The sequence below is a fragment of the Pinus tabuliformis genome, chromosome 7 (genome assembly GCF_031772625.1).
Source record: "Pinus tabuliformis cultivar Carrire ecotype Pingquan chromosome 7, CPIR1, whole genome shotgun sequence".
NCBI classification, from domain to species: domain Eukaryota; kingdom Viridiplantae; phylum Streptophyta; class Pinopsida; order Pinales; family Pinaceae; genus Pinus; species Pinus tabuliformis.
This window is the reverse complement of record NC_142293.1, coordinates 1,364,318,605-1,364,345,422: the sequence shown is the minus strand read 5'-3', so window position 1 is coordinate 1,364,345,422 and position 26,818 is coordinate 1,364,318,605. Positions and strand designations below refer to the sequence as shown.

General features: G+C 35.3%; 1 protein-coding gene across 1 annotated transcript; it reads right to left on the bottom strand.

Annotated features, from left to right (window-relative positions):
• Window positions 1–9,472: 9,472 nt before the first annotated feature.
• Window positions 9,473–26,472, bottom strand: LOC149252666 (uncharacterized). Its single transcript, XM_089454229.1, has 3 exons — window positions 26,466–26,472; window positions 9,986–10,878; window positions 9,473–9,856 (listed from the first exon to the last, which is right to left on the bottom strand). Exons 1-3 carry the CDS (start codon window positions 26,470–26,472, stop codon window positions 9,473–9,475), a joined length of 1,284 nt encoding a protein of 427 aa, XP_089310355.1.
• Between the last annotated feature and the right edge of the window lie 346 nt (window positions 26,473–26,818).

Here is a 26,818-nt window from a genome sequence, read left to right as displayed (position 1 = left end):
GATTTATTATTTAATATTGATCCTCGTGTAGTAGGGATCACGTCCCTAGATTATCTCTTCCTGCAAATCTCCATAATCTGCCCAATATTCTCACAATATTCCACAAAAATAAATAATATTAGGCACAAATATGCAATTATCCATAAACCTTCCTAATGAACATATTAAAGTTAAAAAATGCATTATCTAATGCAAAAAGAGAGGTTTAATGTGTTGAAGGATGGTCAGATGGACCTTAATTTATGTCTAATTTAGAGGCCCGTCAGCTAGCTATCCAATTTCAAAACTTTTATAGCTTACTAAGGGATTTGTTGCCTAGCCCAAACATGAGAAAATAATTATGACATGAATATCTATTTATAGGGAGATGATCACCTTTTTTTACCATAAATATTAAAATATTTCAAGTGAAACCCACTAACCTTGTCTATTGAGCGGTAAAATATAATTAATCTAAATACATAAAATATAGGTTGGTCACGCCACATGTACAATGAAACCAACCGCTCCTCCCCCCACCCCAAAAAAACAGGGTCTCCACTAATGATGGTGAGTAAGGTCTCAAAGATGCAACGCCCATCCTCCAAGTCATCTTCCAAGGTGGACATTCTGGTTTTTCAAAGCAGGATACTGCCACAAAGATGAGTAGAAAACGTCGAAATAGTGAACAAACCCTCCCAAAAAATTCCCAATGTGCAACACCCAGCCTCCAAAGGCCTCTCAAGGGATAACATATTGTACCAATTTAATACATAAGTAAGACACCAAGTCTTTATTCAAGGTGATAATTATGGATTCTAAAATGAAGTGTGAAATACCTCCACAAATTGTAATTTTTTTCTCAAAAGCGTGCATCCCCTTCAACTATTCTTCCAATAAAGTTGAGTATATCCTTTTATTGTGAAAAATCTCCATAAATAATAAGTATAATCCATAAATAATAAATATAATCCCTAGAGTGATTGACTTGTCTAAGTGTCCAAAAAGATATCTCTCTCTATATGTATGTGTGCGTGCCTTTGAAATAATATTCTATAAGATCAATCTAATGTACTCTTAAGATGGGAATACTGTTTCAATAAATATGAAGTAGGCACCCTATAAAATATTGTGTACTCACTTTTCCATGGAGTGCATCATATATACTACAAAATCCATTATTTTCTCAGCTCGCTTTGAATTTGATCATCTACAAGACAAAATTAGTCTTCACATATCCACTCAATAGAACTCCATATTATACCACCAAGGAACATTTTAGTGGCTAATATTCATAGATGGGTTGATTTTCCATGCTTTTTCCAAAAAAAATATTCAAAAAGTTTTATTTATTTTTAAATGATTCGCTCAAATTTTATAAGATAAAATTATTTTGCCTTAAAAATCACCAAAATTTTATATAAACTATATAAAATCACATAACCACTTAGTTATTTTACTACAAAATCGATGGCGACAATCACGCATTTATGATTGTGTAGTGTGTCAAATTGGTAGCGATTATTGTTGTTGACTCATTAATTTTGGCATGATGTTGGTTGAGAAAATTATTGCTGTCTCTAAAATATTGTGACCTTTGTACGAGTACAAAATTGGTGATACAACTAGATAACTGCGCGGAAAGAAAAATGGTCTGTTGGTTTGTTTAGCTTGCAAGCGAAAACAATTTTGGTATAATGATAATTATAATAAAAGAGGACAGATATTGTTTTCTGTCATCTGATAAACTAGCCTAGATCCATCTTAAATCTAGATATACCAAGCGCCAAGAGGGATCAAATCTCTTTTCACTTTAAAAGAGGTTTGTATCTCAAGAGGTTTGATCCCTCTCCTAGCTTGATAGATACGGTGTTAAGATGGATCTAGATTGGTTTTAAAAATAATATAATTTTAGTTTTTAATTCATGTCTCAAATATACTTAAGTATTAGTGTTTTCTTTACTAAATATTATTTTTATAAATTAATATAAATTATAATATATTAATAATAATTTATGTTGAAAATTTTGAAAAAATAATAATAAATATTTATTTATTATTTTTTAAATTATTAATTTTTAATCGTTGGAATTTAAACTTGTAAATTAATATAAATTAATTATTATCTTAAATTTAATTGGGTGTAGTCTAATTAATAAAAAAAAGCCTTTTTGGCCAAAATCTAGCGATTTCTAGCAATATTGTGATTTCTTCTAGTTTAAAATACACTTTTGAATGCATAAATGGATTATGTACCCTAAAAAAAAAGAAATACTTTCATATATATTATTCACTTTATATTTATTTAATCTATTAGTTTTTACCCATAGTTTTGTTTAGAGCCGATAATTTTGTATTTTATATTTATCTATTTTATTAATTTTTGTTTGTTAAAATTTCTTTTATAAATTAAAATAAAGTGAAATAAAACTAAATATTAATAATTAAAATTTTTATTATATTATAAATTTATTATAAATATTAAACTTTTATATTAATAATTAAAAATCTTATTATATTATAAGTTTATTACCATTACTTATTTTTATGTACTTATTGAGTAAATTTAAATATGGTTACAATAGCATTATATTTCCCTATTAAAATTAAAATGACTAACTTTAAAAGAACTAGAAATTTATTTAAAATGGCTAAGGTTTTCAATATTAATTTGTGCATCACCTGGAACCGTGCTAGGATAGCAATATCTGCCCCGCAGTTTATCATGAAAAAGACAAGTAGTTGCAGAGCACATATCAATTCCAGCCTTTGAGTGAGATACATGCACTTTATGGCAGAGTAATAAGACCTGTGGCATTAAATCATAGATGTATGCATTAAATCTGGAGTGGCTTTCAATGTAGCGCATATACAATCAACCCTAAGGTGCATAAAGCTGGTCCCTAATTGTGAAGAAATGCTTTCAGTGTTTGGTCCCTTATTGTGAAGAAATGCTTTCAGTGTTTGGTCCCTAATTGTGAAGAAATGCTTTCAATGTTTGGTCCCTAATTTTAATGTTGATAGTATTGTTTCTCATTACCTTTCGTTAAATGTTTAATAACATTAATGATATACAATTTAACGAACTCAAATTAAATGTTTTTTTTTTTGAGTTAATGCTTCTCGTTAATATCGAGAGTCTCTTTCTCATTAGGTTAAATGTTTACAAATATTAAGGAGATATATTTTAACAAATTGCTTTTATTAAATGCTTTCTTAAATAAATTATAAGGGAGCTATAAATTACCTAAAGAAGTTTAAATTAGGTTGGTTGTGTTTTTTGAATTTGAATTGTGGGGAAAAATTAAAGTTTTGAAATATTAATATTTTTTATTAACATATCTGGTCCCTAGTTGTGAAGAAATGCTTTCAATGTTTGGTCCCTACTTTTTAATGTTGATAGTATTGTTTCTCATTACCTTTCGTTAAATGTTTAATAACATTAATGATATACAATTTAACGAACTCAAATTAAATGCTTTTTTTTTTGAGTTAATGCTTCTTGTTAATATCGAGAGTCTCTTTCTCATTAGGTTAAATGTTTACAAATATTAAGGAGATATATTTTAACAAATTGCTTTTATTAAATGCTTTCTTAAATAAATGATAAGGGAGCTATAAATTACCTAAAGGAGTTTAAATTAGGTTGGTTGTGTTTTTTGAATTTGAATGGTGGGGAAAAATTAAAGTTTTGAAATATTAATATTTTTTATTAACATATATAAAATTTTGAAATGTTAATAATTTGAGTAAATATTTTAGGGGAGGTGAGAGTAGGAGTTATATATCGTTTCGATAAAAAAATAGAGATACAATATGTATGGGATTGGGAAGTGCAACCAATAATCAAGCTAATTTTTTAGTTTTATGGTAGGTATTAGAACTGATTACCTTAAGAAGCATACGACAGTTAATGGTGTATGACGATTCTATGATAGTCATCCAACAGGGGTTAAAGCTCAAAGAGAATCCTAGTCAGGTACAATCCCCAATTTTGCATAGAATAATATTACACATAGAAAAAATTTAATTAATTGAGTTCTATCATGTTAAGAGGCACCTAAACTCAAAAGTGAATGCATTAGAAAATATGGGAGTCTCCTTAGAGCAAGGGATATTGGCTCAGGATGAAAGAAGTGGTGTGTATAAGTCTTTACCATGAAAATTCAAAGCACATATTAGAGAATAGGTATATTGATTTTTTTATTAAAGTAATAAAGGGGGAATAAATTGGATGGTGGTTTGATGTCCTTCTGTTAGCCCCATCATGTTTTTGAACCTTCATAATATCTCTCCAACAATATGGCAACTCCTTATAACCGTCGGGATTCGGGCCCGTGCTTACACTTGGCTTGCCCATGTGATCGCAAGCACGGTTTGGGATATATGGAATTCTGATTGAAATCTTACTAAATGTGGGAGGAACCTGAGGGATGTTGTTGTATCTGTTAATGAGGAGAAACAATCACACTCAAGGTATAGAGCTTTAATGGTGAATGAAGCGAATTGGCAGTGGTATTAACCAAGAAAACAAGTGTTTCGTAAGGAGAATGCACATTGCAGGTTGGTTCATTGGAGATGGAGAGAAAAATTTTGGCTTGGTGGGGGTAGGTGTGTTTGGATATAAGGTTTGATCACTGACCACCTTCTTAGCTAAAGTTTCAGTTTGGCTCTCTAAGGTCATAACAAGAAAGGAGGATTGTGGTGTGGGTGTAAATATGGAAAGGTCATATGTCTCAAAGAAGGAATAATTCAGTCATTTGGACTACCTCACATCATCAATGGAGTATATGTTGTCTTTGTTAAACAAACAGATGGAAATGGGGGTTGTGGAGACTCAAGCTAGATTAAGCATCTTGAATCAGAAGATTGGTTTGCTTCAAACTAAGCTAGACAAACTGTAGATGAATTTTGATCTTTTAGACCTCTATCTCGCAAGAATTGAATCCTTTAGTAAGAATGGCATATCTAAAGTCAACGTGGAAGAGGATAGGAGTGTGGTGATGGTTTTGAATTAGCTTGTGGCCTTATAACAATTGAAAAAGGTTGTCAAGGTGGCGAAAGCAATCTAGGTTCTTGCTCCAGTGTAACCAAGACAATCTATTGAAGACAATGTTGAAGTTAACTCTGAACTTGATTGCGATTGAATCACAATATGTAGGCAACGTAGTAAGAAAAAGTCATTTTTAGATATTTTTATCTCAGTTGATGAAGAACCAGTTGCAGATGAAAAATGTTCTAGCCTTGAATCTAACTTGACATTAATATAAAAAATCATAATCATTTCATTAAAAAACAATAATAAACATTTTAACTATTTTTAAAATAACTAAAAATTAATATTTAAAAATTATAATAAAATTAATTTATAAATTAAATATAAAATTATCATTAAATTAAATTAAAAAAAAACATATTCGACACTTAATATAAGTAATTTATTATAAACTATCTATCAAATACAATTTAACTAACACACTAAATTAAACCAAATTTATCAAATACAATTTAACTAACACTAAATTAAACAAAATGTAAAGTTAAATTAGAAATAATTTAATAAAAAATTTATATTATTATAATGTAAATTTTCAAACTATTTAAATCATCTCTTATATTGTATTAAAACATAATATTAATAATGAACTAAATTTAAAAAATTAATAAATATTATAATAATAATATTTTAAATTAAATCCCTTGATGGGGGTGCTCAAACGGTAGGCCAACTGGCCTCGGGGATTTTCTCCCTTGGCATGCAGCAAACATGTCTTGATTAAATATTAGCATCATGGGATGGGACGGTCATCCTTAGACCCTTCTAGACATGGCGGTTATAGTTATTATGTCCCGTAGGCTCATTGTGAAGGTTGTTGCGAAGCGAGAGATGAGTCGAGGTTATAAGGTGGTGAGCTTGAATGAGGGTGGTGGTGCGAGCTCACTAGGGAAGTTAAATAGCCAACGTTGAGCAACGATTGGCCCTGATGCAATAGTTTGTGCCTTGGTGGACTCTCAGGCGTTCAATTGGGACCCTGAAGCGCATTTGTCTAGTGTGACTATCTTCCCACTTGGACTTGAGCTGGACGATAGGATTTCTGGGTTCGACGAGCGGAGAAAAACCTTTGTCAGCACGTTTTTTATAGCTCTTAGGTATCTACAATCTCTTGCGTTTGGTTTTGTCTTGAAATTCTCTTATTAAAGTTGATGTGCTGCTAGTGGCAATTGCATGTTATTTTTGGCTCGAGTTTCTGGTTGTATTGTGGGTACTCAATCTATAGGGTTCGGCATCTTTCAGAGATATTTTGTGGCCTCTGTTCCTTAGCGTCTCGGGGGTTTTGTCTCTCTTTGTTGCTTGGGAGGTTGGGGTGTCCCCTGTTTTTCTTTCCGTTGGTCCTGACCATTGGTGCGTCTAGCTTGAGCATGAAACTCACCTCTTTGTGCTCTTTGTTTGGAAATTTTGTGCTATATGTCCCTAAATAGACTGGGTGGGTATGTAATTTTCCTTCTAATTTCTACTGGAGTGAGTGGGTGAATATTCAGAGGGTTTCCAAGTTTGTGGGCACCCGTGTGTTCTATGAGTTTTGCAGTGCCATTGTGGCTTTACATTCGTCTTGTGGCTTGGTCTGGGTGTACCCTATTTGTGGTCATGGATGAGGTGTCTCTAGGGTGTTTGAGGTCTTATTTGTGTTTCAGGTTTAAGATTGCGGTGTGACCTCTGTCATGCCTCATCTGCGGGGCCGACCTTGTAGAGGTGGTGGTCAACAAAGGCAGGCATGTCATCGCGATGATAACATCAAATCATCGATGACGGATTTAGAGAGTTCGAAAAGGGTGGGGGAGGTCGCTCATGATTTGGTTTGGTCCCCGAGTCGCGTGGTTATACCTGTCACTTTGGACTCCATCACAAAGCAGTTGAGAGGAATCTTAGCCAACGTGGACATCCTCTAAGAACAAGATATGAAGATCAGAATGAGTTTGTGGCCTACATGAATGATATCCAGTTCAATTAGAATGAGATCTTGGAGAAACTAGGCAATCTCTGTCGGAGCCTACATCGAACAAACGAGCATCTGCATGAGTTGGAGGCCAGGGTCGAACACATAGACTTTCACATGCATGAGTGATCTAGTTTGATTCTTGTGCCTCCTTTTCACTCTCCTCAACCACCTCCTCGACTTGATGGTCATAGTTTGCTTATAATTTTTGTTTCCCTTTTGGTATGTAATGCTACTAAGCCTATTAGAAATAATGGTTCAATTGACATATCTTTTGGTACTTCGACTCCCCCAACTAACAAATCTGGTTGAAGTGAAGTTGGTGGAGCCGTAGAGAAACATTTTGTAATTGATATTTTTGCGCTAATATAATCTAAGCTTTTAGATTGACCAAAAAATAATTAATAATAAATTTGTTAATTTTAATTTAAGAAACTAAAACCAATTTAAATACATAACATAAAAATTTACTAACCTAGTAACATATATGAGAGTTTTGTTTTAAAATTACCCTTTGCATGATGTTTTATTTTTAGTTTTACCCATCATTTAAATATTATGTATTGTATTTTTGCTATTTTTCTTGTGTGAATGTAAAAACATTTTTTTTTAATATAAGCTTTGTGTTTTGTGTTAGTAAATTTTTTAATTCTAGTTTGATGACAAAATAAAGTTCAATGGAGTAATATCATAGATGTATATGTTTTAAACCAACCTAAATCCATCTTAATTGTGGATCTACCAAGCATTAAGAGGGATCAAATCTCTTTTCACTCTAAAAAAGGTTTGCATCTCTCTCGGTGCATAATAGATTTCGGAGTTAAGATGGATTTAGGTTGGTTTAATTATTAATTATATTTATAAATATGATTATTAATTTTATGTTTTTTTATTTTATTTTATTTTTATGTAATTTGACTAAGTCATAATGTTTTATTGATAATTATAATTATTAATTATTTTATTTTATTTTATTTTAATTGTCTTTAATTTTTATGTAATATGACTGAGTCAAAATGTTAAACGGGACATTACATTACAACATCTCTATCATACTAGATTGGACATCACAATGCAATTACTTTAAAAAGATCAATTATATTCAACCATGTTCATTGCTAATGCCAAACTAACCAATGATTTTGTGCAATTATGTATGGTCACTATTTAAGTAATTTCAAAGGTTTTACAAATTATGCTAAACCATTCTTGAAAATTTTTCAAGTGGCTTGGTCAAACCCATTAACTATAATGTATTTTGAAGAAGAACAACTCATCTTAGCTTTCAATTTGATGAGTTGGACTTAAGGGGGACCTTATAAATAACAATACAAGTTTGAGGTCACTTTTAAATAAGAATTTAGGAGGATTCTAACATTTCAAGTAATAATAATATGTAGGCATGCATTTTGAAAAAAATCATAATCTTCTGACAAGGAAGAAGAACAAAATACACTAACACCTAAAAGGCGCAAACCCAACTTTGTTTAGATTCAATTGTGAATGTATCGAAAATATCATAACCTTGGTAACCACACATTTGAGATTTTCATATCCAACCACAAAATAGATTGGTTTTCTAATCAAACTAATAAATATACACATTTTATGAAAATTGAGCCAATGTGCCAACACAAAAGTAACTACATGAAACTCTCAAAATCAAACAAAAAACAACTATTTCACTTGCATAAACAATACAAGTGTGTTTTAATTAGAATATTAATGGCCCATGGATGTGGACATACCATGTGAGTCTCAACCTTTAAGTTTCAAGTTTCAATGTTTATGATTAAGTGTGTATAGTGTAGGTGATGATGAGCCTTTTCTAAAAAGTCCAAAAATCCACTATAGATGAATTTAATCTTGGGGTCTCCAACAAAATCACTAATTTTATTTTTTTCCTATAATTTTATTTAAATTTCATATATAAGTAAATTTTTAAATTACCCATTAAATTAGCGACTTAAAAAATTAAGTATCATTAATATACATATTTTAAAATAATCAATATTTAACTTACAAATAAATACCCATCCAATATAATCCTAATTGATTTATTATAATTGTTTCCCCTGAAAAAGAATCCGAGCGAAACCCAAAGTCTATAATATTTTCATTTTATTTAGGGTGCCTTTAGCCTCATTACAACCGAGGTTTAATTTGCGTAATAATTATATTCTAGTCCGTTAACATAAGCTATAGGAAATTGAAAAAGAGGGTGAAGTTATTTTAATCGAATGAAGCATATCTTGAAATGTGTAGATCTAATATGTAATTTAGTGTAAATTCAATTAACATATTTAATCGCAATAATTTTTTTCTAGAAAGAAAATCATGATATTATATTGAGAATAGAAAATCATGATATTATATTGAGAATATATAAACAAAATGTTCAGATAGTTTTGAAAGAGTTTGATGAACTCCTGTATACTACCGATAAACAGCATCTCAAACCTAGTTGAGCAGATTACCATCATGTAATATGAACATGTTCACAACATTTTCAGAAAGAAACAAAATCCATTGCACCATTCAGCTGATTGGAAGATAAAGAGCAATGATGGAAGATAGAACAGATTTGGCAGATAAAGAAGAGTCCTCAAAAATTTTTGATTCCGCCACCTCCAAAGTGACCATATGGTGATGGGAAGAATGGGCCGGAGAGTCTTTTGGCGCCCCCACCAGGCAAACGCTGCATCCACAGAGATGAAGTTAAGATGTTGAAAAGAAAAAAACTGAGCAAGGTCATACCAGATTTGTTGAGAGACAGAGCATTTGAAGAAGAGGTGGTAGTTTGTCTCCTCCTCCATATTGCAGAGAGCACATCTACTGGGGCCGTGCCATGATCGCCTCCTCAAGGAGTCCCAAGTTAAATTCTTGTTGAAAAGCACCAACCAGGAGAATAAGATAACCTTGAGGGGGCATCCAAGCTTCCACCAGAAGACTGGAAAGCGCTGTTTGGAGGAAATGTTTGTAGAAATGAGATCAGAGTAAATATCCTTTACATTTGCATGTGAGACAGAGAATGGAAGGGACCAGATCAGGTGGTCATCATTTGAGGATCGCTGAATGCCTCCCTGCTGGAGAGAGGAAGATAGATCGGTCCAAAGAGGGAGCAGGTCTATTGGAAGACCAATATCATCAGCATCCCGAAGCATGGGCGAAGGGCCACACCAATCCTTTATGATACGGTCCCATGTGAAGTAGCCAGATCTGCGGAGGAAAAATAGAAGTGGGGGAGGAAACTGTAACGTTCCCCTGAATCCAGCGAAGGAGTCCAGGCCTATGAAAATCTTTCTGCCTGTGAAGATTTTCCATTTTAGATTGCTGAGAAAATATCGCTGGACCCTTCTAAAACTGAGCCATATGGCGGAGCCCTGTTTGATGCCAATAGAATGAAATCTGAACCAGAATTCAATGCCCCTGCCTCTTTGATATTTCTGACGAATGATGTCGCTCCACGGATTGGTACCAAAAATACCCCTCCAAAGGGATTTACAGATAAGAGCAGCCGCAAAGGTTTTAATGTTCAGAATGCCCCATCCATCAGAATTTTTTGGTAATGAGAGAAGGTCCAGCTTTGCGAGATGAATTTTGCTACGCTCGGCCTTGGCTCCCCATATAAAGCTTGAAATAATCCTGTTGATAGCTTGGATAATGCAAGTCGGGAGGAGGAAGAGGTGACCCCAGAAGACTGAAAGCTGGGATAGGACCGATTTGACGAGAACAACCCTGCCTCCTAAAGAGAGGGTGCGGAAACTCCAGAGAGCGAGCTTATTGAGAAAGCGATCTACGAGCCAGTGCCAGTCCGACGACTTGTAGGAACGACCTTTTAATCTGAACCCAAGATACTTGATTCCATCTGAAAGTGGCTTATATTGAATGTCGAAAAGTTGGGCTATCCAGCCAATGAGGTGTTCATCACTAATTTATTGATTAAACAGGTTACTTCCTCTTGTTTTGAGTAAAAAGTTAAAAAATGAAAATAATATATTATTGAATTTTTATTTTAATACAGTAATTACATAATAAAAATAATGCATGGATTAAATTTATTATCTCTGTAAAATGGCTACAAAGTCGTGGAAAAATCGATAACATCGGTTACAATCAATATTTTCACATCAAAATGTTCATATTGTGTAACTATCTTTTCGTATCAAAATGGTCGTACTACCCTTACTCATTTCATTTACATGCAAGGAAAAAGAAAATGTCTTTTCACATCTAAAATGTTCATGTTACCCTTACAATAAAAGGTCATTATATGGCTTTCTTAATTAGATCGGATTTTAGACATTCATAATTTACTAGGGTAATAAATGTTTAGTCGTTGAATTTTGTAGAGAAATAATTTAGAATAATTATGATATTATATTATGTATTTCAATTTTTTTAAGTGTTTAAATAATGCATTTCAATTTTTTTAAGGTTTTATATAATGTATTTTTTCAATTTTATTTCAGTATTTATATCATAAGAAACTTTTTAACTATGATTTTAGTTTACGTGAGATGTAGAAAGTGAAGTGAATCTAAAATGATATTAGGTATGTTTTAATTTTGTTTTCTGGATTTTTTTAAATAAAAAAAATAAGCTTATTTTTATTTTTATTGAGAATTGATTATTTTTAGAATCGATAGATTTTTGGAATGAATCAAACAATTTTAAAATGTATTTTATAATAGTTGGTCTTTTGATGTTGTAAATGGATTTAATTTTTTTTTTAATAAATTTATTGAAATTTGATATTTATTTATTATTTATTTTTCAATTGTAAAATTTATAAAATTTTAGATTTTTTTTGAATTTTCATAATATTTTATTTTAATCATTGAATTTTTCCTTCTCCAAAAGTGTAAGTGTTTTTTTTTTTACTTCAATAGTTATTTATTTTTATTTTCTTAAAAATAACCATAACTTTTATTTGATTAGGAAAGATCTATCTCTTCTGAATTCTTTATGATCTCTTCCTTGAGGAAAAGTTCTAATATCATAAAGTGACCTAATCTTTTTGCAATTAACTTTCATGCTTCTCCACATTGGATACAAGTTTTTCAATATAATGTTTTGTAGACCCACATCTATTTTTTAATGAAAAACCTTGATTGAATATCAAATTGAGCAATTGACCCCTACACCTCATAAGCTCCTAAAGTGAAATTTAGATCCCCTCTAATCAATAAAAGATCATTCTAAATCCAACCCCTATTGTATAAATTTTTTCAATATTTCACTCTATCAATGTAATAGTCCCTTCCACCCCTTAGGTTAAACCAGCTCTGTGGGAGCGGCTACTTTCATTTAACCCGACTTCCAAGGTTTCATTAAGGAAATTAGGTTGCAAAATTTTTATATCCTCGGCTTTCTCAAAACTAAAAACTAATATAGGCATTGTGACCAGCTTGTCAAGAGATTTCCGACGATATAAATTTGATCATGATATGAGCTACGGATCAAAAGTTATGACCATTTGAACTCGGCCTTATTTAAACATCACCATGTTAGCATGGCTGCCACATGGCGCTCACCATGTGTTCCATGTAGCTTGTCCTATCAGCATAGGAATTGTGGTAGGCCACACCATCATTGTAACACCCTCCTCCCACATTTACCCAAGTTAACCAGTCCGCTTGGGTAATCATGTAACGAGAGGCTACTATGATGTGATTCAACTCCCCATGTATAGTTAAGGAATTGGAACCGACAAAACCAACTCAATTTGACCTTCCACACATGCTACAGAACATTTAGGAGCCAGCCAACCCTTCCATGAGATCAACCCCTGAGCCAAACTGACGTTTCATTGATCTGGACCCTTAGCCGCTCCCATGACTTGCCATGCATGCAACTGAGGCATTTCAGTCACTCCCACAACAAGGGAATGCCAACGACTGTGGACTTTTTTCTGCTAGTTTTGAGCCAACGACCCCAAATTTTGTGCCACTTTTCAAGGCTAAGGCTTAAGCCACTGCCCAGAACTTCATGAAACTTTCAGAAATGATAAATAACATTTGAACAAAGGTACTAATGTAAACACTTGATCAATGAATTGAATGGACCCCTACTAGCCATGACAGGAATTTTGTCAAACATGTCACAAATATTCATTCTATAGGCAATAAAAACAAATATGAGCATAGGGGTCTCATACTTATCTGAGATTTGTAAAGAAGCATTGTTGCCATATCACAATAGTTGCATTATCATCTATGAGGTCATATATTCACTATACTTTCAGTTATTAATCAAAACATGATGAGACCCATATATCAAGTATGTCATAAAACATACATGATAACCAACATATAACCAACATAAATAACAAGGATATAATAGCCATATAATCCATATATAACCCAGTACATTTACACATGAAATTCAAAGGAGATGAAACTATTATTAATGAATGAAAAAACCAACTAGGCTTGGGACTTCCATGAACCACCTGACCATATATTGGTTGAACCAAATATTTCTTTCAGCCAACCACCCCCGTGTCATATTCCAAGCATGAATGTGGGACTCAAAACCAACCAAACCAGGTTTCCTCAGGCTTTATTGCAATCCTCACCGGATCACTAGGCCCTAAACTAGCATTGATGCCATCAGATTTCTCCACCTACACCGTGAGGAATTTTTTGTCTCCTATTCTCTAGGATTTACCATATATCCTTTCATACAATGGTCGAGGATTCCTAGGCCTAATCAAGACTCCACCCTCTAGGATTTACCATATTTCCTGCCATTCACCGGTCAAGGATTCTTAGGCTTGATTGAGGGCAGACACATCTAGGCTTTATCATATATCCCGCCATTAATCGATCGAGGATTCATAGCCCACTGATGCACACAAAATCCAGCTTTACCACAATCCCAATCTGGTTCAAGGATTTCCATGCCTTTTTTTCTTCCTTTCAGAGACCACCTCACTCAATTTTGAAACCATCCAACAATCTAGCTCAACCAAATACAAGAGAACCCATCTCACCATGGCTATCTAGAAATGGAAAAGGAAAGGCTGAAAAACACTGTCACACCTAGCCAAACCCATGCCAATAATAGAAAGAGAACCAAATACACACATGCATGTACCACACATGCCAAAACTAGCAAGGAAATCACATATGAAAATCGATACCTACAAATAATTTTGATGTAGTTGCTAAATGTTGCTCTTCCTCTCTTGATCTTTGCTTCCCTTTGCCTTCTTTGTCCTTCCTTTGTTTTCCTTAATCCAATGCTAGAGTGATCTAAGAATTCTCTAAGTGTCCAAGAGTGTGAGAGAGAGAGAAAATAGAGAGAGAGCTCCAAAACTGAACTGACAAAAGGTACCAACTAATCCTCAGAAGCATTTTTATTAATGAGGCCTCTATTTTCTTCAGTTTTCCATTATTTTCCTTCATTTTCCTCCTCACATGAAACTTGTGACCTTTCACCTTCCTTCTCCTAATTTCCATTATTTACATAAATAAAATGTTGATTAATGTCTCATACCTTTGCAAAGCCTTTGTCTTTGTGTTTGCCAATTTCCTTTAGCCATAATAAACCAAATGAACACCCACACTACGATGCTTTTCCCAACATTCAGCTTGGAATATGTGTCCCATGACCTTGGTTATTATTTTTCCTTTATTAAATTTATTTACATGGAATTTTGATCAGGGGTGTTATAGAACCCTCTCCCTTGGGGGAACACCATCCTCGGTGTTCAATGACACCTACAACAAACAAGACTGCTGAGAAGAAAACCAATATGATAACATAACCACATGAAAACCATAATGACATGACACTCATACCGCTTATTGGAGCCTTATAACATAACTCATGGCAGTATTTACATCCATATACATATGTACATATACCAAAACATCACACCCAAACAAATGCCAAAAACATTCGCTCAACCAACTAATAGAGAAGGCTACATAGCCCACATATGATCTGCCATCTCCCATGTAGCTTCATTGGGCCCAAAGTGCTTCCACTGCACTTTAACCTGATCGATTGCTTGGTTCCGGAGCATGAGAATCTTTCTCTGCAATATACATTGAGGTTCCATCTTGAATTCTCCATCTAGCTCCACCTACAATACAGACCATTCAATCACATCATCATGATCTTTAACATACTTCTTAAGCAATGACACATGGAAAACATCATGGAATTTCACTGTCAGAGGCAGTGCAATTCGATATGCTACTAGTCCAATCCTTTCAATAATCTTGAAAGGTCCACAAAACCGAGGTGCCAGCTTAGCACATGATCCAATCCTCAAGGAGCTCTTCTTGGGCTTGATGCACAAATACACTTGTTCCCCAACTTGAAATTCCTTAAACAACATGTTCCGATCTGCATAAATTTTTTGCATGTCCTATGCTGCTTTCAGATTCTTCTTGGTTAACTGCATTTCTTGTTCCATGTCTACCAACATATTCGTTCCAATCAACACCTTGTTCACTGGATCACTCTAATTGATGGGAGTATTACAAATATGCCCATATAATGCTTGAAACAAACTCATCCTCAAATAGTCTTGGTACCCATTGTTGTAAGAAAACTCAACCAATGGAATATACTCTTCCCACTTTCACTGAGAATGCATCACATACATCCTCAACATGTATTAAAATATCCCGTTGACCCTCTCTATCTGTCCATTAGTCTATGGATGATAAGTTGTGTTGAAGGCCAACTTTGTACCCAAACTTGCAAACAACTCCTTCCAAAACATGGAAGTGAACTTAACATCCCTGTTTGACACAATCTTCCTTGGAACTCCATGCAAACTCACTACATCTCTGATGAATACCTATGCCACATCTCTAGCTGAATACGTAGACTTCACTAGAATGAATTGCACTACCTTTGTCAACTAGTCCACAACAACCATGATGGAATCATGTTGTCTAGATGTCCTCGGAAAACCTATGATGAAATCCATGGAAATGACCTCCCACTTCCACTCTGGAATCATAATTGGTTGTATTAGTCCACCTGGATGCTTACACTTTGCCTTCACCTGCTAACATTCCAAACATCTAGCCACAAACTCTGCCACGTCCTTCTTCAGATTCGGCCAATGATAAAACTTCTTCACTATTTTCAATGTCTTCTGGTATCCTGGGTGACCTAAATATGGTTTTGCATGAAACTCTCGCAAGATAGTACTATTGAGCTCGCTGTCATTTGGAACATATATCTTGTCCCTAAATCTAACTAAACCATCTGTGGTAAGATGATAGTCCACATCTTGACCACCTGTACCTTGTTGTAACCTTTGCATAAGCTCCATGTACCTGCCATCCTGTTGTCCTATCTGTAAGATCTAATCCTGTAAGTCTATCCCATAAGAACTCATAGATGTTATGTGATTCATTTGTACTTTCCTGCTAAGATCATCTGCAACCTTGTTCTCCTTACCCTTGATGTACCTGATCTCAAAATCGAACTCACTGATTGTGGCCAACCATCTAGCTTATCTGGCATTCAGATTCGGTTGGTTAAATAGATACCTTAATCCACTGTGATCACTCATCAACATGAACTGTCTGACAAGAAGATAGTGTCTCCACATATTCAAAGCATGGATGATCACTGCCAACTCAAGGTCATGTGTCATATAATTCTACTCATACCCATTCACTTTCCATGACTCATATCACACTACCTATCCTTCTTGCATAAGGAATCCACCACGTCCTCTATTACAAGCATTTGTGCACACCATAAATTATTTTGTCTGGATCTACAATATTTAACACCAGAGTGTTTGTCAACAACTTCTTCAATTGCTCAAAACTTGCTGCACAATCCTCTATCCATTCAAATTTATTACCTTGCCTCTGTAGTGACGTAGTCAGATATGCAATGTGGGAGAAGTTCATGATGGACCTCCTATAATAACCTGCTAACCCCATGAAAGACATTACCTCATCCACATTTCTAGGAGCTTCCCACTCCGTGATAGCTCTTATCTTCTCTGGATCCATTGTTATGCCTTCCTTGGAGACAACATGTCCCAAGTAATGTACCTCTATCTGAAAGAAATTGTATTTACTGAGCTTAACATAATTGATGCTCCCTTAGCAATTTCAATACTCCTGCTAAGTGCTCGAAATTCTCTTCCTCATTTTTATAATATATCATGATGTCATCAATGAACACAATAACAAACTTTTCCAAATAAGGATGCAACAAACTATTCATCAAGCACATAAATGTAACTGGAGCATTAGTCAAACCAAATGGAACTACAACAAACTCATAATTCCCATACCTAGTCCTGAAATTTGTCTTGTAAATTTCCTCTTCTTTAATGCGTACATGATGATATCCTGATCTCAAGTCAATCTTCGAGAACATTGTTTCTCCCTTCAACTAATCAAAAAAATCATCGATCCTCAGCAACGGATACCTATTCTTGATGGTCACTTTTCTCAACTTCTTGTAATCAATGCATAACCTCAGAGTACCAACCTTTTTATTCACAAACAACAGCAGTGCACCCCAAGGTGATACACTTGGCCTAATGTATCCCTTGTCAAGCATTTCCTTCAACTGTAACTTCAGCTCTACTAACTTTGGAGTGCTCATCCTGTATGGCACCTTCGATGTTGGTGTTGCCCCTGGTACCAACTCAACGGAAAAGTCCACTTCCCCATGAGGTGGAAACTCAGAAATATCTGTTGGAAACACATCCTGAAACTGCTACAAGATCGGGTACCTAATCAATACCTCCACATCCTCAACATCCTTAACTTTATCACTAGAAATATGCACTACAAATAACACACACCCTTTTCTGTGACTACGGTTTTCCTGTATAGCTGTCACCATTATAACTAATGTTGCCTTCTTCTTACCCTGCAAGATCCTTTGTTCTCCATTTTCATCCAAGCATTCAATGGCCTTGTCATAATAATCCACTTTGGTCATATGAAGATACAAATAGTTCATACCCAAAAGCATATTATATGATCCCAATGGAAATACATTCAAATGTGTTGAGGTATGCATACCATTCAACTCAAATGCAAAAGATTTCACCCAGTGATACACTCTCTTCTTTGTAACTATAGCCAACTACACTAACCGGGATTCTGCATGCACTTATTTATTCAAACCACACTTATCCACCAGGCCAGGACTAACATAAATATAATTACATCTAGTTTCAATCAAAATGGAAACACCTTGATCTCAAAGCTTACCATCCATCTTGATAACAATTTATGAGTGCTCTTCCTGCTTGTTATACAATGTTGCATATTTCTATGGAATGCTCTGCCCAACATCCCCAATTGCCTGTGCTTCATGTGCACTATAAATCTAAGGCCTACTACTCTAATTTTGTGGACAATACCTCTTAATATGCTCCCTACCACATGTCCAAGACTGCAACCATCCTATACCATCACCTTTATTCTGTTACCCTCCATGTTGTGACCCATTAAAATTCTTGTAAGGTGCAACATTTTCTTTCTCACCTGCATCGCGAGGCCTTGTTATTTTCGATTGCCATTTACCTTTAGCTTCGTCTTTCCCTTTCCAACCTTGCTGAGATTTTGTCTTGCACTTTGACTGCTCATAACAATGCTTCAATTTCTTAATAACATCATCAAGCGAATGAGGCTCATCATACTCAATCCTATCTATAAATGTTAATGGAACTCCATTGAAATATCTCTGAACTTTCGCCTTCTCATCTTTAAGATATGGTACATACCTCAATAACTCCAAGAACTTGATCGTATACTCCTCATCTATCACCATATTTAGCTCATAGAATTCCTTGGATTTGTTGTCATAGTACCGCTCTAACATGTACTTCTTCCCAAAAATGATCTTGAGTTCATACCAACTCAACTCCTTCGTCCTGATGTCTCTAACCCACTTCACATCTTCCCACTAGATGTCTGCTTTCCCTTTGAGGTTGAAGATAGCTATTATGGCTTTCATGTTCTCAGTGTAATCATGTAGATCAAATAATTTCTTCATCTCGAGTAGTCATGCCTCTACATCCTCCGACTTCTTCAAATATCCATCAAAGGTAGGTGGTTTTTATTTCTTGAACTCATATGGAAAATATCTCCTGTCACTCCGCTTGTAAGGATGATAACGATAATGATCATAGTGTCTTTCATAACCAGAACTAGAATAGAACTTGTTTCCATCACCTCTCTTATCTGGATTATCCAAGAGCCTACAATCTTTGATTGTGTCACCTCTATCCGACTGTGCCCACCATGAGATCTACTTCCATATGCCCCATTAGTTTTGTCCTCCTGCCCATGGTTGATCTTAAGAGGTACCTGTCTTTGTAATTATGACAAACTCTGAAGGATTAGTTCATTGACTTCTGCTTGTTTCTCCTGTGCCTAAAGGATCCTGTCATTATCTGCCTTGCAACTTCTTATTTCTGCCTTCAAGCTTCTCAATGTTTCTACTAAGTCAGAAGAATGCCCAACACCACACTGTGCATCTGATCCATATGGAGAGTCTCATGAATTATAGTCTACCATCTTGGTAGTCATCTTTGTTCTCTTTCCTTCTAGTACACCATGTTAGATAAAATCAAAACATAACATAATCAACATACCTCAGTATAGTTCAGGGGAGGATATCTTATCTGCAAGATCAACCAGATTAGAATGATACATGTATAATCATAATCACATCAACATATAACATTATTTTAACCACTGTCCAATTATCAATTCATGATCATACCAACCACATACCATGACTTCATGCATGACTACTACAACGATATCAATGTATGCATAACAATATATAAGCATTGACATGCATAACCAATGCGTAACTGACATATACTCATAACGACCACATCCAATGACACACCATTCACTTCCACATGGCAACACCACTGCAACCATGACCACCATCATGTATACACAGTAATTGCATAAACCATAAGCATAGAGAGCACATATATGCAACTGACATGAATGCATGACCAACACACTGCCCATCCAGTCCAAGGGGTGAACCATGCTTTGATACCACTATGTAACACCCTCCTCCTACATTTACCCAAGTTAATCAGTCCACTGGGGTGAACATGTGAAGAGAGGCTACTATGATGTGATTCAACTCCCCATGTACAGTTAAGGAAGTGGAAGCAACAAAACCAACTCAATTTGACCTTCCACACATGCTATAAAGGCTTCAGGAGACAACCAACCCTTCCAGGTAATTAACCCCTGAGGAAACTTGACATTTCACTATTTTAGACCCCCGGTTGCTCCCATTAAAATCCATGCATGCAACTTAGGCCTTCCAGTCACTCCCACAACAAGGACATGCTAGCGACCATGGACTTTTTTAGCTAGTTTTGAGCCAATGACCCCATATTATGTGCCACTTTTTCAGGGCCAGGACGCAGACCACTGCTAAGAACTTCATGAAACTTTAAGAAATGATAAATAACATTGGAACAAAGGTACTAATGCAAACACTTAATCAATGACTTGACTAAACCCCTACTAGCTATGACATGCATTTCATCAAACATGTCACAAATATGAATTCTACATGTCATAACAATATATATGAGCAGAGGGGTCTCATACTTATATGAGATTCGCAAAGAAGAATTGTTTCCATATCACAGTAGTTGCATTATCATCTATTAGGTCATATATTCACTGTACTTTCGATTACTAATCAAAACATGATGAAATCCATACATCAAGTCTGCCAGAAAACATACTCATAAACAACATACAACCAATAGAAATAACAGGGATATAATATCCATATAATCCACATATAAGCTAGTACATTTACACATGAAATACGAAGGAGATGAAAATATTATTAATGAATGAAAAATCCAACCAGTTTTAGGACTTCCATGAACCACCCAGCCATAGATTAGCTGAAATAAAGATTTCTTTCAGCCAATCATCCCTATTCTATATTCCAAGAATGAATGTGGGACTCAAAACTGAACAAACCAGGTTTCCTCAGGCTTTACCACAATCCCCACCGGATCACTAGGCCCTAAACAAGAATGGATGCCACCAAAATTATCCACCTACACCATGAGGAATTTTCCTATTTCCTAGTCTCTAAGGTTCATGTTATATCTCACCATACATCGTCAAGGATTCCTAGGTCTAATCAAGACTCCACCCTCCAGGATTTACAGTATATCTCTCCATTCACCTATCAAGGATTCCTAGGCTTGATCGAGGGAAAACACCTCTAGGATTTACTGTATATCCCACCATTCACTGGTTGAGGATTCCTAGGTCCACCAAGGCACACAAATTCTAGCTTTACCACAACCCCAATCCAGTTCAAGGATTCTTAGGCCTTGTGTTATTTCTTTTAGTGACCACCTCACTCAGTTTTGAAACCATATGGAAATCCAACTCAACCAAATATAAGAGAACCCATCACACCATGGCTATCCGGAAAATGGAAAGGAAAGGATGAAGAACATTGTCACACCTAGAAAAACCCATGCCAATGACAAAAAGAGAACCAAATATACGCTTGCATGTACCATGCATGCACAAACTAGCAAGGAAATCACACATGCAAATCGATACCTACAAACAATTTTGTTGTAGTTGCTAGATGTTTCTCTTCCTTGGTTGATCTTTGCTTCCCTTTGCCTTCTTTGTCCTTCCTTTTCTTTACTTGATCCAATGCTAGAGTGCTCCAAGAATTCTCTAAGTGTCGAAGAGTGAGAGAGAGAGAGAGAGAATAGAGAGAGAGATCCAAAATTGAGTTGAGAGAAGATACCAACTGATCCTCAAAATCCTTTTTATTAATGAGGCCTATATTTTCTTCAATTTTCCATTATTTTCCTTCATTTTCCTCCTCACATGCAACGTATGGCCTTTCACCTTCCTTTTCTCCTAGTTTCCATTATTTTCATAAATAAAATGCCAATTAATGCCTCACACCTTTCCAAATCCTTTTCCTTTGCCTTTGTCAATTTCCTTTAGCCATAATAAACCAAATGAACACCCACACTAGGATGTTTGCCCAAAATTTAGCTTGGAATACGTGTCCCATGACCTTGGTTATTATTTTTCCTTTATTAACTTTATTTACATGTAATTTTGACGAGGGATGTTACAATCATGCTCAGCCAACTATTATGCCACCAAGCCATGTATCACACCATCCACGCTTGGGCCCAATAGATTGGAACCTTAGTTGTTTTGCACCCCCCTTTTTTATATCATAACTGATATTTCCCCTCAACGTATTTTCCCCGTCCCACTGCATGTTGCACATTACAATAGGTTGATGTGAAACAAACTTTTCCACGTCACGGTGAGGCATACATTCTACCATCTATTAATGGGCTTTGTTCCATCTCTCGGCTTTGCTCCTTGAGGCGGCTATCCCTCCTTAAATTTACATACATATATGTTATATATACTAACAGGGATGCCCTCGACATCTAGTAGAATAAGAGAAATCCCTCCTGAGCTTCATGAAACATATGTATTTGAATTCATAACAAGAATGTCCTTGATGCTCGTCCATATCAACCTATCTCTCCTTAGCATTACACTTTCATATATATATATATATATATATGGGATTCCCTCAACACTTAGTCAAATATGGGCTATCCCTCTTGGGCTTCAACACTATTAAGAAAGTATTCAACCTAGAGCTCAAGCATTTTATAGCAACTCTCAACACAAATTGAACCGTAGTCATGTCCATGATTCTCCACACAAACACCCACACACACACACACAAAGTTATATAAATACATGAATCATCCTCATTTAGCTCAACGCTACTGGGCCATTCACAACATAAGCCACTTAGAGAACACAAGCCTTTCATTACAAATTTAACTAGTCGCAATAGAGATTACGCATCTCTCCCATAGAATGGTAATGAGGAGGCATTCATCTCATTCATAAAAAAGAATCATGCACTCCTCATAACATCACCCAGGAATAGCCATTCCTTATCAAAATGCACAGGAACAGGCATTCCTCATCCAAAAGCATGGGAATATGAATTCCTCATCAACAACACAAGTTATATAACAACAATAATATAAACTTAATTGTATTGAGATACACAGTAACATGAGTAAACAAAAAAAAAGTCTTATGAAGTAGATGCCTCACAACTGAGAGCAAGACTTGAACTCTCCACTCGGCCATAGGCTAACTACATAGTTATTTACTCTTGCATCCAACCACCCCCAATACAGATTCAAAGTCTGAGGAGGTATCTTAAACAAGATTTCTCAACCATTCACTCACATGTGATGAACAAAACCCATTTCTTAGGTGTTCTCAACAACTCCTAGCTATTACACCATAGTTCCTTTAGAATCCAATAACCAAATAAGATAGGAGTTCAAGAAGGACACAAAGAGTCTTAGTTCTTTCTTAGAAAGAGATGTGTATAAATAAAAAGGACTTTTATCAAATGTATTATGTTTGTAGGAATGAGAGCGCACTTGCCAGCAATGCTCACACCTATGTTCTCAACCCCCAATACTACACTAGGTGTTATCATCCCACTAGCTAAGGGGTGCCTCAACCTCTTAGTAAGTTCTCAACTAGCATAGTCTCTAGTGGTGTTTTCAGCCCTGGGAATATAGCCATGGACCTACTGGTTCTTAGGCGACAAGCCCCCATAGAGTTCTCAATCAGTTTGTCACTAGAGCATCCCTACTCCACTGAACTCTCTTTTGACATTTAAACACAAAAACATGTTTAGGCCTTAACAAGTAATACACGGGCACAATTACTAGCCCTTTTGACCATAGGGAATAATCGCACACCTCTATAGGCCTCCCTTATCACATAGATCACACAAGCCATCACACAAGGAAGTGCAAACATAAGAGATACACCAACAAGGGAAAAAAACCAATCCCTCATTCTCTTGCGCTTAGTGCATACTCCCCCTCCCCTTGTGCATAATTCCCCCCTCTATTCTCCTTCCTCCTCTTTTTCCCACCCAACTCCTCTTGTATGTTGACTCTGTCACCACAACCCACGAGGCTATCTTGCAAATTCGTCCTCTAATCAGGAGCCCATTTCTTACATTAACTACCTATAGCAGGGCCATGTCCTCCAACATTGATTTAGGTGGTAATTTAAATGTGAGACATGGCTTACAATAAAATCCTGCTCCTGCAAACCTATGAATTTGTGTCTCGTCTCATCCAATGATCATTTTTTTTCACATTAATTTACATCAGTTTTGTAATTCATAATAATAATTACAAGAGGGTTGAAGAAAAGGGTTGTCAAGGACAACACCCCCTTCGAAGAATATTGCCATCGATTTTCTATAGCCAAACACACATTTTTTACAAGAGATGTATATACACATCTCTTCTAATTCATTTACATATATATTCATATTTACAATCGTATTCACATTTTCTTAACCAAAAAATAAAAATGGGTATGATACCCACATTTTTTCATCCATCTCCCATACAACTTTCTCTGGTCCAAAGTGTCTCCATTGCACCTTGACCTGCTCGATTACTCACTTCCAGAGCACACTCTACCTTCGATATAGAATACATATAAGTTCTTGCTAGAACTCTCCATCTGGTTCTACCTATAACACAAACCAATCAATCACATGATTAGCATCTGATAAGTAAGAAAACATTGAAAAATCATGAAACTTCACTATAGGTGGAAAGGCCAGTGTATAGCCATTGGTCCTATTCTATCTAAGACTTGAAATGGCCCACAAAACTGTGGTGCCAGCTTGGCACAAGGCCCCATTTTCAAAGAGATTCTCTTGGGTTTAATTCACAAGTAAACATGCTCTCTTGCTTTAAACTCATTGTGCACTCTATGCTACTTCACATAACTTTTATTCATGTCTTGAGCCATATTCAAGTTCTGCCTTATGGTTACCATATATTTCTCCATCTCTTTTAGAATATCATGCCCAATATGGACCCTATCCACTGGATTACTCTAGCTAATGGGAGTGTTTCATTTTCTACCATATACAACCTCTAAGGGACTCATCCTCAAGGATTCTTGGTATCCATTATTTTAAGAAAAATCCAATAGTGGAATAAACTCTTCCCACTTCCTTGGTTACATCCTAAGTATATCCTCCAACTCTCTATTAGTCCTCTCAGTCTATCCAACTCTTTGTGGATGGTATGCTGTGATAAATGCCAATTTTGTCCCTAGGCCAACAAACAATTATTTCCAAAATTATGAAGTAAATTTTGCATCTCAGTCTCAAATAATTTTCTTGGGTACCTCATTCAACCTCGCAATCTCTTTAATGAATACTCGAGCAACATCACTCATTGTATAAGTGGATTTAACAACCACAAAGTGAGCTACCTTCCTCAACGTATCTATCACAACCATGATTACATCATGTTGCTTGGCTGTCCTTGGAAAACTTGTGATAAAATCCATGGAAATCACTTCGCATGTCCATTATGGAATGGGGATTTTCTATAGCATTCCTACTAGGTGCTTGCATTCAACCTTTATTTGCTAACATTCTATGCATTTGGAAATAAATTCAATTGCATCTATTTTCAATTCAGGCCAATAATATGGCCCCATGATGGTTGTTAACATCTTTTGATATGGAATAAGGTTTTTTATGTAACTCATTTAACATGAGCCTCTTCAAGTCACTCTCACAAGGAATATATATCTTGCCTTTAAATTGTAACAACCTGTCCTCTAAGAGGGATAAATTATTATTTCTCTCACCTTTGGGCTCTTGCTGCAAATCCTCGTATATTTTTAGTACTTATTGTCCTATTTTTCGGCCAGTTTAATCTTGTTAGATTTGAGACTTTTGTGATCCATATTGTAGATGAATGTATTTTGGATTAATCCTAATGATGTGATTAATCCGAAAGACATTCATCCACTTTAATATTTTCTTGCATATTTGTTACATATGAATTCAATGTTGCTATATGGGACAATTGTAACCTCCTGCTAAGTGCATTGATAAATTTGTTCTCCTTTCCCTTTATATATTTAATTTCAAAATCAAATTCACTAATTAAGGCTAGCCACCTAACTTTTCATGCTTTTAAATTTGGTTCAAATAAATACTTCAGACCCCCATGATCTGTCATTAAAATGAACTTCCTTCCAAGGAGATAATGTCTCCACATATTCAATGCATGAACAATGGAAGCCAATTCTAAATCATGAGTCACATAATTTTTTTCATGCTCATTGAACTTCCTAGGTTTATAATAGACCACTTGGCCTTCCTAACAGCAAGGCTCATCCAAGTCCTTCCTTGCAGGCATATGTTCATACCATACAAATATTTTTTGGATCTGCTGCTCTTCATATTGGTGCATGAGTAAGAAAATGTTTTAGTTGTTCAAAAATTGCAACACATTTAGTTGTCTAAAGGAATTTAATTACTTCTCTTTACAATGATGTGATTGGGTGACCAATCTTGTATAAGTCTTAATGAACCTCCTATAATAACCTGCCATTCCGATAAACATTTGTTAGGTCCCTATAATACTAATGATTCACCCATTACTATTGTCATTGTAGCCCTTATTGTTATTATTGTGCCCCTATTGCCCCCATATTGTTATGAGTGTGCCCCATAGAAGCCCACTATTGTTATTGTTGTGCTCTTATATTATTATTGTTATGTCGGCTTTGATTATATTATGACCCCTTAGACTCCTATATATAGAAAGTAGGTTTAGTCATTTGTATCATCCAAGAATTGTTCATTTGTGCAATGTAAAGGAGGTTTCCCCCTCGAAGAGGCTGATTTTTAAGTCGTTGATCTATCTTTTATATCTTTTTGTGAAGCTGGTTCATAAC